The sequence below is a fragment of the Heptranchias perlo genome, chromosome 34 (genome assembly GCF_035084215.1).
Source record: "Heptranchias perlo isolate sHepPer1 chromosome 34, sHepPer1.hap1, whole genome shotgun sequence".
NCBI lineage: Eukaryota > Metazoa > Chordata > Chondrichthyes > Hexanchiformes > Hexanchidae > Heptranchias > Heptranchias perlo.
This window is the reverse complement of record NC_090358.1, coordinates 11897638-11916209: the sequence shown is the minus strand read 5'-3', so window position 1 is coordinate 11916209 and position 18572 is coordinate 11897638. Positions and strand designations below refer to the sequence as shown.

The window sequence follows — 18572 nt, the reverse complement described above, 5'->3', positions numbered from 1 at the left end:
GTCACCATTGACCAGAAACTTAACTGGACCAGCCATATAAATACTGTGGCTACGAGAGCAGGTCAGAGGCTGGGTATTCTGCAGCGAGTGACTCACCTCCTGACTCCCCAAAGCCTTTCCACTATCTACAAGGCACAAGTCAGGAGTGTGATGGAATACTCTCCACTTGCCTGGATGAGTGCAGCTCCAACAACACTCAAGAAGCTCGACACCATCCAAGATAAAGCAGCCCGCTTGATTGGCACCCCATCCACCACCCTAAACATTCACTCCCTTCACCACCGGCGCACTGTGGCTGCAGTGTGCACCATCCACAGGATGCACTGCAGCAACTCGCCAAGGCTTCTTCGACAGCACCTCCCAAACCCGCGACCTCTACCACCTAGAAGGACAAGGGCAGCAGGCGCATGGGAACAACACCACCTGCACATTCCCCTCCAAGTCACACACCATCCCGACTTGGAAATATATCGCCGTTCCTTCATTGTCGCTGGGTCAAAATCCTGGAACTCCCTTCCTAACAGCATTGTGGGAGAACCGTCACCACACGGACTGCAGCAGTTCAAGAAGGCGGCTCACCACCACCTTCTCGAGGGCAATTAGGGATGGGCAATAAATGCCGGCCTTGCCAGCGACGCCCACATCCCGTGAACAAATAAAAAAAAAGTTAACAACTAACTAGGTTGTTGAGGCTCTGACTGTGGACGGCATGGACAGGATATGATCTTTTACCTCAACTTTCATTTCAACAGAGGTTTACCTGTATACGTGCTTACCCCTTTCCAGCTCATGTTTTGAGAATTTCTATTGTTCTCTATGGAAATTTCCAGCAATGTTGGGCACTTGTAAGGTTAATTAAAATTTTTATTAAAACAAATAAGTCGAAACAAAAACTAAGAACAGGAAAATTAATAATGACAAGCAAGAGAAAAGCTTTCAGACATGTTCCAAACAAAATAAAGGACACATGGGAATGGTAGGATTGATGTTGGGTGTCTGAATGTCAAAGAAGGACTCTCCAAGTTTTAATTCATTCCTAGAATAAGTGTAAACATTACTAGTGTATATTTTTGAGGTGGTGTTTTGGGATCTTTTGACCATTTTTCAACAGAAAGAAATTAGAAAAAAAGTTAGTTTTAATATAAAAGCATAGTATATTCACACAAGTTTTTAAAAAGGCTCTGGGAAAATAGATAGTCATCACAAAGCACTATGATAGAATTTCATTGTTTTTAAAAACAAAGAGAAGATGCTATCCTATTTGAAAATAATTGCCATTGTCTTCTGTTCACCAACAACTGGTATTTATAAAGTGCCGTCAACATAGTAAATGCCCCGAGGTACCTTCCAGAGGAGGGTAAGTGCACACTGAACAGTAATAGAAAAACTGGGAAGGTGACTGAAATCTGCAGGAAGATACCTTCTGTGGTTCAGTGGCATTAGTCAGTCTTATAAAGGGTCTGAGCAGCTTATTTTTGAGAGTTGACTCATACACTATCACACAGGTAGATAGAGGGCAGTAACAATAGTATTCCCTTGAGATCTGAAGTTGATATTGGTGTCTTTCACACAGATGTTTCTTCAACCTTTTCGAAGGCAGATCGAGTAAGCACTTGGTAGGATTAGGTCGATGGCAAATCAAGAAACTGGTTGATTTTGCAGAATACACTTGACCGAGCAAAAATAGCAATTACAGACTTTTAAAAACTTTTCCTACATGCTTCCCATAACAAATAAACCATGCTATGATATCCTCAATAGGAGACGGAAGACTCACTTTATTAGATTTTCTTTTCAGTCGGCACCTAGCTTAAAAAAAAACGACCTATATCATAGGTCATAGTATATATCATAATACCTAGCTCCAGTCCAGACCTCCTTTCTTGCAGCCTTTGTTGGGCCTCATTGGCTTGCAGCTTGTTGTTAGAAAAACCTTTCTGAAAGCCTGCGTCTGTGTGTTAAATGGCTCGCTGTTAACAGCCAGTGAAAGGATCAAAGAATTTCCAACACAAAGGGTGTACGGTGTATTTCGATTGCTGAGCCAATAATAATTTATTATTTACAGTCTATGGGGAAATACCATCAACGTTAGTTTATTACCATTTTAACTACCTATTGTCTGAAAGCCTTTTTAACTTGCGTGAATGCATGATGTTTTTACATTAAAAGCAACCTTTTTTTCTAATTCCTTTCTGTTGAAAAATAGTCAAAAGATCCCAAAATGTGACTAGGAGCCTTTTGAAGGTGAAAGAGAAGTAGCAAGGCAGGTGGGTTCAGGGAGAGTGTTCGAGTGTAGTGCAAGACAGCTTAAGGCTTTTTAAAAATTTTTATCTATTAAAGCCTCACAGTATTTACAGACATCACCTTGACTATTGGGAATGGTGAATAAATGGGTAAGATTGATGAGAGAACGTACTTCTCTCCCCATTGCACAAATAGCACAGTACTTTTTAACTGTATGTTAGTGGAAGTGCTTCTTGATAGAGGTTTCGGACAGATTTGCATTGATTTTCTCCCTCCAGTTTACACCATATTAACACATCGAACATCTAGAAATGGAAATGGCATAACATTGATTACTTTAAGTGTTACCTTAAAATAATAATGGATGTTTGCACATGAATGATTTTTTTCCTTTCTATGGGGGAATGTGGATTCGGGCTATACATATTCATTTTAAAATATTGATAATATTGAAGGATTGTGCTGAGAGATTTCTAAATCATTCTCAGTGTACATTGTATTATTGATATGTTTTCAACTTGTGTTAGTTGCTTTAGGCCATCTAAACAAATAATGGCAGCTGACTTGTTTTGACAAGTACATTTTCTTTAACAGAACGCAGCTATTGGTTGCAGATCTTACTGAAGGCCAGACATGTAGAATTTTATGTTGAAATTACTTTTCATTGAAAAATAATAATGCACCTTATCTATATCAGGTTTCTACAAGAATTTGAATGTGTGTGTGGAGGATACTAAGTTTAACTTAAAAAAGGAAAAATAAATCTTTGGCCTTAACACAGTGGGATACGTACGCTAATGTTTGTCTGCGTTAATGTAATATTAAAGTAAATGGTTTAATGCCTCTACTGAAATGGTGGCAAGAGGAATTTCAGACAAACTGCTCTATATCTATTTGGTGTAACAATAGTATTCCATTGATATCTCAACTGGATAATGGTGCAATTTTAGGATCTTTGTATAATGATGATCTCCTTTAGGTTTATACACTTATCAACATGCCTTATAATATACCACTGATGGATAAGAGTGGTTATTTTCATCAGTTAAAGATTTTCCATTCCTGCCATCTAATGCTCTGGCAGTATTTTTACTCCTTGGGGAGTAATGGTGCTTTACACTGTGGGTGTGCAGCTGAAGGCAGACAATTGGTTCTTTGTCCACCAACTGCACTTCGTGCAAAGGAGCTGAGGTTGTGGGAAGCACTAGAATCATAGACCTACTAAAATGGGGGTCTATATTTCTGGCGGCCGGCAGAACCTCAGCTCATTTACACAATGGGGTGGTCCTGCAGATTAAGGGAGCTGGTTTCTGTAAAATAGTCATGGGGAAGCAGTTCCTGCATTTGTACTCTAGGCTTCCACATTATGCAGCAGAGCGCTGCAGGGATCATTTCACCACTCATTGTGTAAAAGTGGGAGAGAAGCCCGCAGAGGTCACTTTCCTGAAGCAGGATCCAAACAAGAACAAAAGTAAAAGCACCTTAAGCTACAGCACAGAACAAACCAGACTGACGCTATCCCACTAGAGCATATGCCTGTTGAATGTAATTGTATGTTTTGGAAAGTCAGACATCTGCCTTATGCAACTTGGATTTAAAGGGGCTGACATTCTCAGGATCCTCAGATGTAACCCATCAGGTCCCAGTTATTTGTCTGTCTTACATTTGAGTAATTTCTTTAGTACCATGTCTGAATGATAGCCTTCACTAATTGTTCTACACCCATCTCTGGTGGTTCAATTTCAATATCCATCTTCTCTATGAAAATTAAGACAAAGTACTTAATTAGTATTTCTGGCACTTTCTCAGTCTCCACTACAAGCTTGCCTCCTTCATTACTTCGCAGCACTATCCCTTACTTTGACTATCCTCTTATTATGACGGTGCCTATAGAAAACCTTTCTTCTTGCCCTTTATCTTTTTTGCTAATTTTCTTTCATCCTGCCTCTGTCTTTCTAATCTCCATTTTTTTAACCTTCCTATATTCTTCATATTTGTACTGTCTTTTTATTTTTGGCTCTGTAGTAAAAAAAAATGCTTCTTTTATGCTTACTATTTATTATGTATCCCATATATCTAGGAATATTGCTTCCATATGCTACTAAATTATCAATGATGTTTATCAAGGCATCCCTGCTCTCTCCCAACTTAATGGCCTTCTTTCTGACTTGCACCGTTTCCTCAGTTCATTTCCAGCCTGTTTATAGTCTTTGTTCCTAACATTTCCAATTAAACCTTCCTTACCTTTGCTTGATCTCACTATGTGGTTCTCCCTCCCCTGATGTCTCAGCATTGCCTCACTGTCTAGTCTTTCCTTGTTGTATGCACGTCAAAGTGAAAGCCCCATCTCCTGCTGCTGCTGAAAGAAAGCAAGGAAGTGAGAAGAAAACAAATTGAATATAGGACAAGTTTTTAAAATGGGAGAAGAGTTAAATAGGAATGGAAAACCAAACAGGAATAGATATTAAAGATGGCCAGTTGTATAGGTAAATAAACATGAAGGAAGAGAGGAAAGCCAAAAGGAAATCAAGCTAAAATCATAGAATCATAAAATGGTTACAGCACGGAAGGAGGCCATTCAGTCCATCGAGTCCGTGTCGGCTCTATGCAAGAACAATCCAGCTAGTCCCACTCCCCCGCCCTATCCCTGTAGCCCTGCAATTTTTTTCCTTTCAAGTATTTATCCCGTTCCCTTTTGAAGGTCATGATTGAATCTGCCTCCACCACACCCTTTGGCAGTGCATTCCAGATCCTAACCACTCGGTACCGGTGTGTAAAAAAAACCAAGTTTTTTCCTCATGTCACCTTTGGTTCTTTTGCCAATCACCTTAAATCTATGTCCTCTGGTTCTTGACCCTTCCACCAGTGGGAACAGTTTCTCTCTATCTACTCTGTTTAGACCCTTCATGATTTTGAATACCTCTATCAAATCTCCTCGCAACCGTCTCTGTTCCAAGGAGAACAACCCCAGCTTCTCCAGTCTATCCACGTAACTAAAGTCCTTCATCCCTGGAATCATTCCAGTAAATCTATTCTGCGCCCTTTATAAGGCCTTCACATCCTTCCTAAAGTGCGGTGCCCAGAACTGGACACACTACTCCAATTGTGGTTGAACCAGTGTTTTATAAGGTTCATCATGACTTCCTTGCTTTTGTACTCTATACCTCTATTTGTGATCCCGTATGCTTTTTTTAAACCGCTTTCTCAACCTACCACCTTCGATGATTTGTGTACATGTAGCCCCAGGTGTCTCTGTTCCTGTACCCCTTTTAGAATTGTGCCCTTTAGTTTATACTGCCTCTCCTCATTCTTCCTACCGAAATGTATCATTTTGCATTTTTTCTGTGTTAAATTTTATCTGCCACGTGTCTGCCCGTGCTACCAGCCTGTCTATATCCTCGTGAAATCTATCACTATCCTCCTCACTGTTCACTACACTTCCAAGTTTTGTGTCATCTGCAAATTTGGAAATTGTGCTCTGTACACCCAAGTCCAAGTCACTAATATATATCAAGAAAAGCAGTGGTCCTTGTACAGACCCCTGGGGAACACCACTGTACACCTCCCTCCAGTCCAAAAAACAACCGTTCACCACTACTCTCTGTTTCCTGTTACTTAGCCAATTCTGTATCCATGCTGCTGCTGCCACTTTTATTCCATGGGCTTCAATCTTGATGACAATCCTATTATGCAGCACTTTATCAAACGCCTTTACAAATCACTGGCTAGGCCTCAGCTGGAGTATTGTGTACAATTCTAGGCACCACACTTTAGGAAGGATGTCAAGGCCTTGGAGAGGGTACAGAGGAGGTTTTCCAGCATGATACCAGGGATGAGGGACTTCAGTTATATGGAGAGATTGGAGAAGCTGGGATTGTTCTTAGAGCTGAGAAGGTTAAAGGGAGATTTAATAGAGGTGTTCAAAATCACGAGGGGCTTTGATAGAGCAAGTAAGGAGAAACTGTTTCCTCTGGCAGATGGGTCAGTAACCAGAGGTCATAGATTTAAAATAATTGGCAAAAGAACTAGAGGAGAAATGAGATTTTTTTTCACACAAAGGGTTAAGATCTGGAATGCACTGCCTGAAAGGGTGGTGGAAGTAGATTTCATAGGAACTTTCAAAAGGCAATTGGACATGTGCTTGAAGAGGACTAATTTGCAGGGTTATGGAGGCAAAGCTGTGGTATAAATTGGATCGTGCTTTCAAAGAGCCAGCACAGGCACGATAGCCCGAATGGCAGCCTCCTGTGCTGTAAGATTCTATGAAGTATAACAGCAGAATGAAGTTAAATGAGACACCAAGAAAAAAAAAATTAAACAAAACAAGGAAGGCAAAGGAAAATTAGAAGTGGAAAGAAGAAGAATGTGAAACCAAACAATGGAGAAAGAGATGTCAAAGATTTTATAAAAGAACAAAATCTGGAAATCAGAAGAAGCAAGTTGAGATTAGTCAGACAAAGGGAAGTGTTTTTCCTCTCCAGTAAGGTGTGGTCACCAAAGAACAGAAGGTTATCTGCCTGCAGTTGGCTGCGTGGAGCAGTGTGATTAGTGTTGCACTGGAATTGCAAATGGTGCACAAGCTACACATTGCTTCTTCGGTGACATGATCCAAATTATCATTCTCACAGACCATGACAATTATATTTATTGCTGCTCTGATCCACCAGTCGTCATTTTAAGAAATTTCCTTTTATTTTTATAATCCCCTTTGAGTCTAAAAATCACGCTCTCAGAAAGCTGGGGAGTGTCTCCATTTTCTTAGATGTGAGCAGGTAGGAGGTTTTATACTCCCCGATTGTGCTTTTGTCATTCATCTAACAGGGCCACTGTCAGCACGTAATATTCCAGAAATATTGCAATCTAACCTTTTTGAGCAGTTCTACACCACCATTATAAACATAAAACCAATTTCTGTCTTACACCACAGCATATTTTCTCTTGACTTCTCAAGTATATAATCCTAGTAAGTAGATAACGAATGTACAATATCTGTTATGTTCAACATGAGCACGCAGCAATGTAAAAAATAGTATCTGCAAAGGAAAAAAAATTGAAGCCCAGAAATATGTCGTTCAGAATAATATCTGTTGTATGTCATTATGTAACTCATATGACATGTGAATATAGTTGTTTCAAACCTATTAAGGCTGCTTTTTGTGCTATACCAGCTAATTTAATACACTTACCTATTATTGATTTAGGAATCATTTTAAGTAAATGTAACCTCCCTAGTCCCTTATTTTTGTTGCTTTAAGTCAGCAATGCTTGTTTTAGACTAATCAGTGATGATTTTTGAAGGCACGACAAACCCTTCAATACATCTTTATTGTGGTTCATTTTCATCGTACAGTTGCCACATAATTGCTAGCTGACTGACATTTCTAGAAAGGAATATATGCACCACTTATTGAACATATTGCCTTTAAATAATTAACAAAGGAAATTATATCAGCTGACTTCCATAATAAAATTACTTACTTAAAATTAGTCATTGTATAGCGTGCAATAACAAGAGAGCCTACCCAGAACACTCTTTGCATGCAAAGTATGGTGGCTGTTGAAATATGTGAAAACATTAGAAATCCATTTAGAAAAAATGATTTTGAAACCATCCGTGGCTTGTGAACTGATTAAGACAGAGAGTGCTGCCAATGCAGGAAGGTTACTGCCAACTCTAATGGCTTTGAGTCTGTGTGTCTGTGAAACAAATGGGACATAGGAAACTAGAAACCTCAGCAGTGTAGTGGGCTGTCTCAAGCTGTGACATTTGCACCAGACTCCATCCCTCATCCTGCTTCTAATACGAAATTTTACCAGCTAGTTATATCTACATGCTAATATTCAGAAAAGTTATGGGTTTTTTTTTGGAAATACAGTATTTTTTTGGAAAAAAAACTAGCAATGCTGAGCGCTAAGTAATGCATGGTCGCTTAGAAGAAAGATTTATTACTAAAAGCTCTGCTGGAATTTGGGTTGATGCTTTAGTTAGGAAACCTTATGGCTTATGAGCTAGCCTGAAAACTAACCAGTGTTCCGCTTGCTGTTCTTGGCAGTATTGAATATGTCCAAGAGGGGGAAAATATAGAAACAGGGTTGTTATTCATTTAAGTAAACAACACACTAAGCAATGCAGAATAGTGACCGCGATCCAATTATGACAAGACGCAATTTGCATTTCTTGACAGCAATAATCAGTCCTGATTCTGGAGTTAGCATTTAACAAAAGTGGACCTTTTACTTGTGACCAGCTCACTCCAGCCCTACAAAATACAACTCTGTTAAAGGTTTTACAGCGAGCTTATTTGAGGTTGGGGCCACAAAAGGGTCACTGAGAGCAGGAGGCCCCACTGACGGCAGCCAGGGAAAGACACCAGACAAAAACTTACATCTTGAGCTTTAAATCCAGTGCTGGAGAATGGGCTAGGGGGGTGGGACCCCTGGCTGATGCAGGCTTATTGGTAGGCAGCCTGCTGCTCTCTTGATGGATTGACTTCAGATGGATCAAATTACACCATTTGCCGTGCATCAGTTTGTTTTTCTGCTGGCGTGTCTCTGACTTGAAGGAGTTGAGAGTTTTGAGCTTTGCCGTTCGGATAGTTTACAGGCAGGATAACAACTTTTGAGCTATTTGGTTGGCATATGAGGTAAGGTGTTAACACTTACTGCAATTATTGTATGAAATACCTTCGTATGTGAGTTGCAAAAAAAAAATACTGTTTTGCACGCAACTAGTACGCTTCGGCAAATGGAGAGGTAGTTAAAGTGTATGCAGAAAAGGCTGTCAAGTGAGGTGCAGAAATAGCACCTAGAAGTGCTATTTTTACTCACTGCCTTTAACAGGATGGGTTGTCCTTGTGTTTTCTGACAAGATTAAAAGGAAATCAATCTGTGTAGACTGTGTGCGTGCATTTACAAGATGAAACTCGAATGTTTTGCAGACAAGCGTCATTTAGAAGTTGCACTGAACGCTTGAGCATAGAACCTTGTTTGTTTTCAGAGGTATAGTGTGTGTTTTTTTTTCCTGAGAGGGGGATGGGGAGGTACTTTGGGGGGAGGGGAGGCTGACATTTGATCACTCCTGAGCTTTGAAGATCAGAAAGCTTTTAGTTGGGCCTGAGGACTCCAGTCAGGTTTCTAGGACAGTGGGCAAGGGGGCCCTTTTGACAGCACAGTGCACGGTTTTCCAAACTGCAGCTGGATCAAAACAGTAATGACCTGCCCTACAGACTTGTGGAGGAGGAGGAGACTGAAGAAATGATGAAAAGCAGTTGTGAAAGCGAACAATGGATTCTATGAACCTGAAGCTCTGGATGGAAAAGTCCTGCTACAATGAAAGAACCTGGCAAGCATCTTTTCAGATGCTAAAAAGTACAAGGTGTGTACATTTGTGAAATAGGGTAAAACTTCTACAGAAATTGGCTACGGGCTTAGCATACCCTTAAAGTTATTTTTAAAAACTGCCTTTTAAACACATTTTTAAAAACTTAATATCCTAATAGGATTCAATATTAAATTGAGAAGCTTCAGAAATAATAAAATTGTTATTTGTTGGGTCACAGGTACGAGTGATTGCTCTTTTTAAATAGAGCAGTTACACTGCTTTTCTCCACGATTTCTATTTAGGATGATTGTTCCTTTGTGTACTGTGCTCCTTCTTCTACATTTTAACCGGGTACCAGTTGCACTGTAAAGTGCAGGGAGCCCATGCGTATAGACTCAATACGGGAACTGGTTCTAAGACCAATTTAACCCATTGACACATTCGTAGACCCACATTTCACATCAGCTGGTGCACTGCACTATTACAATAAAAGATGTAAATCTATTGTTTCATGTACCTAATAAATAGTACCAATGGCATACCATAAGTGCTCAAATAAAAGATCGGTTTATTTTACAATTTGTGCATTCACTAAACTAAGTGCTTGTTATGGTAAATGGTGATTCAATATTGGTTTGTGAAGTTAATCCAGTTTGTGATCAAAGTGACCAAAGGTTTAGATTTGAGGCACTTAAGTTTTCAAAAATAACTTGTATATATTTACATTGTTTGCACTTTTAGTCAGCACAATTAACAGTTCGACTACCGTTCTGAAATGTTGATTTCTTTTCATGTTTGGGATGTCATACATTGACTCATGCCTCCTGGTGTATAGGGTTCTTTGGAAAGGAAGCACAAGACTTATGAAATGGGATTTTCTAGCAAGGCAATACAATAAGTATGTCCTCCAAGGTCCTAGTGCTCATTCAGTTAGCTTGCCCAGACTAGTAATTCAAATGAACTTTTGTTCACCCTCCGTGTTTAAATGGTTGAACTGATTGAAGGGCAGGATGAAAAAATGCATCCATTCATCCAGCTAGCATTACCTTGAATAGTTGCAAGGCATGTAACATTATGAGCCTTCTAGTATTCACAACTAGCAATATCCTTGGATATAGGGAGAACTATATTTGATACTGACATGAATTATGTAGAAGAAAATATACCCATTTACAACAATAAAGATAATTGACAGAGTTGGAGCCTTATTGAACTTTTACACGTCTATCAAATAACTGTTTGTGGATGGGAATTATAAATTTTTCAACATCTAGTAAGATACATCTCAGTAAAAGTGACAAAATACAACCTCCTACTGCAATTAGAAAAGGATTTAAAGCTCTTACACTATTCATAAGTACTGAATGAAAACAGAATAGTCAAAAAGGCAATCAGGCTTTTGATTCAACTAGTAATCTCTAGAGCACTTAAAGGAATATTTTTTTTAAAATTATAATGTACCCATTGTAATTCACTTAATAACAGTGATGTGACAAATCATTGATTCTGCAGTTGTGGGAGTATATCATTTTATCACTTTTAGTGGAAAAAGAACACAGATAAAATATACATCAATTATCCTTTTCAATTTGAACATGTGTACTATTGCATCAAACAACTTGCATTTATATAGCACCTTTTAACATAATAAAACGTTCCAAAGAGTGTTCGCAAACAAAATTTGATACCAAGTCACAAGGAATTATTAGGACAGATGACCAAAAACTTGGTCAAAAATGTAGGTTTTAAGGAGCATCTTAAAGGAGGAGAGAGGTGGAGAGCTTGAGAGGTTTAGGGATTCAATTCCAGGGCCTAGGCAGCTGAAGGTACGGCTGCCAACGATGAAGCGATGAAAGTCAGAGATGCGTAAGAGGCCAGAGTTGGAGGAGCGCAGAGATCTCGGAGGGTTGCAGGGCTGGAGGAGGTTACAGAAATAGGAAGGGACTGATGGAGAGATTTGAAAACAAGGATGAGAATTTTAAAATCAAGGACCTGCCGGACCAGGAGCCAATGTAAGTCAGTGAGCACTGGGGTGATGGGTGAACAAGACTTGGTGCGAGTTAGGATATGAGCAGCAGCATTTTGGATGAGCTCGTGTTTCCAGAGGGTGCAAAGTGGAAGGCTGGCCAGGAGAGCATTGGATTAGTCAAGCCTGGAGGTAACAAAGGCATGGATGAGGGTTTCAGCAGCAGATGAGCTGAAATCCAGCAAAAACAACAGGAAGGGTGGAGGAACTACAAAATATACCCATCCCCCATGAAAATAGAGCACAAATTTATTGCTCTTTAATCCCAATGCTTTTGTTTTGCAAAAGTTGCAACTTGGAGCACATTTTGTGTTTATGCTAATAAGTGAACTGTCCCCTATATACACCTCATCTTCCCCTTCACCTACATTGCCAGGTACTAGAATGAGCCAGCCATAAGTTAACACATGCTTTGATGCAGCTATTACTTGTGCAGAAATAATTTGTTTCAGCACATCAAAAAGGAATGTTTATTTAGGTCTTCCGATTGCTCCATACCCATATGCAACACACCTCTAACTTACAAATGCACACAATCCCATGTAATGGTCATATCCTGCACAGGTCAAGGCTTGCACAAGTGAACTACATTACCTCATGCAGATCCTTGCTTATCATTAATTGAATAAATATATATTATATTTTTAAATCTTTTTAGTGTTGAATCAAGTTTAGGGGCAAAATAAAAACAATTTGTAGGTACCTAAAAGTAATGGAACAAATGTGTTTTACAGGCTGGGCTCATTTTCCTCTTCATGGCACGACTGATATATATCTGCAAACTCAACCTGCTGCGTTGTGTGCTCCTTTGTCACACAGCAATGACAAATGGGAAAGTTGCTGATTGGATGCGATATTAATATTGAGCATGATGAACTGTATGCCTCTTCAGAGTGAGAACAAAGTTGAAATCCAAGTCCCAAGTGGAATTTAAACTTAGGCTTCCTCAAGGAGGCGAATCTCAAAAATGATAGCCAAATAGTCCGGCGAGGTGAGGGAAATTGCTGCAGGAAGAAAGGAGAGGAGAGATTTTTCTCAAATTTGTTTTCTGAAAAAATCCAGATAGGAACAATTTTGAAAATATCTATGAAGATATCTGCACACAATATATTGCTCTGCTCTTCCAATAGAGAATGATAATGTGCATACAGGTAGTTAATCTTTGGAGAGAGATAGAAATGAAAAATTAAGTTTTCAATGGGAGATTACTGATTAGCTTATGAAGAAAACAATCCATTTTTCAGTTCTTTATTAAAAATTTGCTTGTGCATTTGTTGAATCTTGCAAAAGAATTTCTGCGTAGAATCTTTAAAGCTTTTAATTTGTTATTGAATTGCCTAGTTCACAGGAAGCTCAACAGGAGACCAAGATATTACATTTGCTTTGTAGGACGATTCTGCTTTATTCATGACATCAAAGCCATCCATTTCCTCAGCATTATATGTCTGATCCAATCAATTAAGTTCTGTATATAACCAAGTCAACATCATGAATGACAGCACATTCTGAGCAACATCGTTCTCTTTAGAAAATGGCATTAGTACTAGGTTACTTGCTGGAAAGAAGTGTATAGTGAAATATTCTCTGCAAATTCAAGTACTGAAAGCTTTTCCTTCCTGATAGACAATAGAAATGCAATTTACAATTGGTTGTAATCTCCCTTTGGTAAAATGGCAATTGTTTACAAACTGTAAGCTTGTGTATATATGCACTATAGACATAAAATCTTTTCAAAAAATGAGTAACTCACGCTATCTTAGAAAGTGTTGGTTGAAATGGTAAAATGAAACCTGCAAGTTTTATCAAAACCACTGAACTTTCACAAATTGATATATCCTTCTAATACTACAAACATAGCCTGCCATGTAGTATTTTCATTGAAAGGTGTCCAAATTAGGTTCATATTTAGGATTTTCTGATTATTTCTACTCTTTCCCCCCCCCCCCCCTCCCCCCCTCCCCCCCAGTCTTTTCTCCTTTTAGGTTAGACTTGTCCCACACACCATCTCCTTCTCGGGAGAGGAAATGGCCGATGACTCTGCCAGTCAGAAATCAACTGCTAGGAAGTGCAGTGCAACAAAGTGCTTTTAAAATTAATCTTGTATATTTCAATCTCAATCCTATCAGCATGATGGACTACTTCCACCAAAAACACAATGTCACACTAGCTCGCACATAGGCCACACTTTTTGGAACAGAAAATCAGTTTAAATTGGTCTGCAAGTCCATAATTCTTTCTTCCGAAGGGAAGGGAAAGTAAATTTAAAGCAGACCATAGACGTTTGTTGTTGAGATCTTAAGATTACATTTTCCAACGAAACCCATAAATTTTATCATGTATTTTACCTGGTGCCTGCAGCACCCACCAGACACATTTTCCCCAATAGCACTTGCCAGTGATAATGCATTACTTGTCACTAATTTAAGTTCTATAGTCCTACTGGCTTGACTTACCTTGAGTAATGGTTTGGCCTCACCTTATCGATATTCATGCCTCGTTTACCTTGTTCAGGTTACCCATTACCTTTTTTTCCCGCGCTGACTATAGAACTTAAGCTTCTCTAATCTTTCCTCATTGTTCTCTCCTTTACAAAGATAGAACAAATATATCTACCCATTTAGGCTTACTGGAGTGCTGTACCTTGTCTTCCTCTGGGGATGAATGAAGTCGAGTCTTTAACTCTCCTCTTCCATGTGTGCTGAAGCAACATTTGGGGAAGAGGGGAGGAATAGTTGCTGGTTGAGGAAAAACAAGAACTCTAATTTGAACTGGCCCCAATTCAAGTCCTGAACTGGAATTTTTAACCCTCACTTACTATAATTCTGACCTAAAAGCCAGTGGAGTGTAACTCTACAAAAGTGTTCATATTGTAATTTAGACCAGAGCCAGCAATGGAAAACACCTGTTGTGGCAAGCAACTAGATATGTCACCAACAAGCTTTCACCACCTGCCCAATGGAAAATCTAGCCGGTTGTATGTATTTTTCCCCTTTAGATCACAATTCCATTACAGGTAAAAGCCATTAAAACTTCGATAAGTGAATTTGATGTTTTTTTGCTTACTTTATTAGTACAGTAATTGAATTTTGGCAGTAATATGATGCTCCTTAGAAAGGACAGAGAAACTGATGTTTGTTCCGTTCGATTGGTAACGAATGCCCTTTCATTGTTCACTAACAGTTGCTGACATTTATTATTAGTAGCATTGTTTGGCTCCTTAGGCAGGGCAAGGGACATGGAGATAAATTACTTGCACAAGGAATCATTTTATATTTTGGGAGTCAAACAAGGTCTAGAGATTCTTAAGCCCATAGTAAATTAACTGGCAGATAAGCACATTAAAACCACAGCGATGATTCACGATATCATCTACTCTTCATCTGATCTATGCTTGTGAAATTGAGTTACTAGAATTTTTGCATCTTCAACTTTCAAATAAATTAGTACAAAAAATGATATATATTTAATGTAAAGAAAATATGCAATGCGAGGTTCACTCATACACAGTATTAAAGTGGCGATTGCCAAATCCTGTACTTCAAAATAATGTAGATTGCATGAGATTGAAGCCACGTTCTCAATTTTGTTTAGCAGTTCTTAGTTGCAAAGCAAAAATGAACTCAATATTTTTTCAAGTGCAGAGATATTTAATAGCATTTTTGCACTGTTTTGAAATATAACTAATATATCACCCAAAGAATACATTGATTAAAATTCAACCCCCTACAAAATGGAGGTTTTAGTTCAAGTTGACCATTTTCTGCACTACTGACCTATTAACACTCCCTTCTGTGACAGTATGTACTACATTCAACTGTCAGTAGTTCAGGATGAATGGACCAGAGGGTTGCTAATACAAGAAAAATATTTTGGTCTAAATGCTTCAAGCAACTTCGCTGAAATGATTTCACTTCTGTCAGTAAATTGTCATATTTACGCACAAAGTCAATATTTTAAAAAAAACAAAACAAAGTCAAATTTTAATCTGAATGGTGCCCATTACATTTCCAGTGTGATTTGTTCAACTTACTTTCTCTACTTTTTTTTGTTAACTAAGATACGCATTTTAACAGACATAAAGTGAACTTCTACCATTCTGTGCAGTCGGACACTGTGTGTAGATCATCCATCATTCTGTCCTTGCCCACAACAGGCTACTGGCTCCGTAATCATTTTGTGCCACACATAGAGATCATCTGACTGTGAACAGCACAGCTGGCTACAGTTATTTGTTTCTTCCACACCACTGGCTGTATTGTCCGGCTATAGTAACTAAAGTTAACATCCAGAACATGAAGTGCCTTTTGTTTGGTTGGCCTTGGCTTGCAGTGATCCAGTTCAATGGTCACACCTGCAGACCAGTTTTGTCATTGTGCAATCACTGGCTGAACCTGGCATATCCCAATTTTAGATTGAAAGTTCACCAGATATTGACACAGAGATGGCCATGGGTAATCGTTGTAAAACTTTTTTGTACAGAGACTGGAGTTATTGATTTAATACTATAAATGAGTCACAGTCCACAAATTTTATTTGTGGTTAAACATGTGGCCACATTTTAAAACTTTTGAGCCTTATGATTAGTTTTTAAATAGCACAAAGCTGTGCAAAAGAATTGCAAACAAGCAAAAAATAATGGCCAGTTTTCCACTGGATAGTCTGGAGTGCGTTTGTGATATTTAACATGGTCCCATTCTGGGTCAGGCAGTAGCGTACGGTACAGGGAGTGGAGCAAAGTGGGGGAGAGCCAGGGAGTGGAGTACAGTGGGCGGGGTTGCTAGGGAGTAGAGCACATTTGGAGAGGCAGTGTCAGGAAGCACAGCACATTGGGAGTGACTGGGGAGCAGAGCACAGCCTGGGAGCTGAGTTCAAAGTTTTTCAATTAAAGCCACTGAATCTTGAAATACTGAGGACACAGCAAACTGTGACAGCACTTTTTTCTCTTGAATTCGATTTCCAATCGGATGTATCTGGAGAATAATCTTTTGTTTGTCCAATCCAAAAATTGGAATGTGTCTTTAAAGCAACAAGAATTTTTTGTTAATGATTGACAGCAAGATTGGCCATTAACAGAGCATGTCATGTCTTCCCATAAACCCTGCGCAGATTGGCACTGATGCATTCTATTTGGTAAGCCAGAGACACACAAAACAGACTAGGGAACACAAAAGAATTGAAGTCCCAGGCCCAAGAGAGAGAGGGATAGACTGCGTGGGGAAACTTATTGAAGCCATTTCCAATATGGAATAGCTGACTTTATGGGTAAGCTTGGTGTTTATTTTCTGTCCAGAATTAACTTTTGTTTGTTCTTGGGATGTGGGTGACTCTGGCAAGATATTGTCCATCCCTAGTTGCCCCTAGGGCATTAAAAGTCAACCACATAGTGCAGGACTAGAGTCACGTATACGCCAGACCAGGTAGAAGTGGCAGGTTCCCTTCTTTGAAGGACATTAGTGATCCAGCTGGGTTTTTGTGACAGTCTGGCAACTTTTATACTTATTTTCCTAGTTTGACCCCACAAATTACCAGATTTATTGAATGCAATTCACAACTTGCCATGATGGCATCTCTGGGTTGCCAGTCCGATACCATAACGATTAGGCTATCATACCAAATTTGAATCTTTTGAAGCCATTTCTAATATAGAGTGACAGACTTTATGGACAAGTTTAGTACGTTTTCTGTCCAGACTTCACTTTGTACATTTTTATACTTGTATAAAAATGTTAGTTATACAGGGACATACTCAGTTTGGTTAAAAATCAATATGACCATTGAAACCACGTCTCAAAAAAAAAGTTGAGTCTTTTGAGTTTGAAAGAAATTGGTTAACTGGGTGACTGAATAGTGATACTTCTGTCTAGCTCTCTTGATATTTCGGCAAATCAGCATGGTTAATAACAGATCCTGGTAATTTAGTGCCAAACATTGAAGTGTGATGATCAGATTTAAAATATGATATGCACTATACACAAAATAGGTAGATAGATCGATTGATTCATTTGCATTATAGCTTGGAGCCCTTATTTAAACCCTCATGACTGCATAATTTTATGACACTGCTGCTGGAAAAAATGAAAAATATTTGATTTCATTTTCTGGATATGATTGAAAAATGTCATTGAAATGTTTTAGTTATGGATTAACATTGAACATGCCCATCTGCACAGGTTTTCAACAAGTACATACTGGGTAAAAGGTTTATGTGCCAAAGTTGACTGTAAAAACACGTACTTACACTCCTCAAGACAACTCCCTTATGCACGTACTCAATGTAAAGGCTGCATTTTCAGACATTACCAATCAAGCCACAGATAAAGCAAATTCACAGTTAATCTTCAAAGCCTCACTGGTTTAGTGAATAGTCTGGAAATAAATTCATTTAAATGATAGGGCCACAGAACTTTGAAACTTATGGCAGAAGCAAAGAGGAAATAGTTGCCAAATTTTTACGTGTAATTCTATCACCAGATGGTTGAGGATTTATCATATTCACAATCTGTTTTTTGAACATCACTGTTCACCAATAAATCTGCAACAGCCAGAAGCAGAAAGTTTTACTACTTATTTTTCCTTGTTGCCCATACTTTTACTACAGGTAGTAAATTAGCCTAAAATGTTGTCCAAAGTCTTCCTAAATTAGGTGTTTTTTTGGCCTACCTATTTTTCAATGACATATCTGAAAAATTGACACGTAGTTAAAATATTTCTTCTTAAACCTTTTCAAAATTGGTTTGGTTATGTTTCCAGAGTGGTTTGTAAATCTGTTTTAAAAACAAGCTGCAATGTAACTCTGCTCATCATATGTGGGCTCCCAATTATTCAACAGCGTTAAGAGTTAACTGAAGAATCTGAACCTGACTCAAGGGACTTGGCTTAAACAGCCCAGGCAAGTTTAAGCAGCTTCATTTATTTGCCTGACCCAGTTTTATATTATGAGTCACCCCATAAAACAGAGCTGGAGTTGTAGATCAAGGGTCT

At 38.8% G+C, this 18572-nt stretch overlaps 1 protein-coding gene across 7 annotated transcripts in view; it reads left to right on the top strand.

The window, feature by feature from the left end:
* Positions 1 to 18572, top strand: part of sema6d (semaphorin 6D) — a 189355-nt gene that overhangs the window by 142938 nt on the left and 27845 nt on the right. For 4 of the 7 annotated variants that reach the window (XM_067971437.1, XM_067971435.1, XM_067971436.1 and 1 more), the window contains exon 1: positions 16756 to 16853. The exons of 2 other annotated variants lie outside the window; for them this stretch is intronic. In XM_067971437.1, coding sequence (XP_067827538.1) covers positions 16850 to 16853 — 4 coding nt within the window. In that variant the 5' untranslated portion in view covers positions 16756 to 16849. Of the gene's footprint in view, positions 1 to 8813; positions 8889 to 16755; positions 16854 to 18572 lie in introns of those variants that run through there. One more of the 7 variants, XM_067971434.1, reaches the window with a different exon arrangement.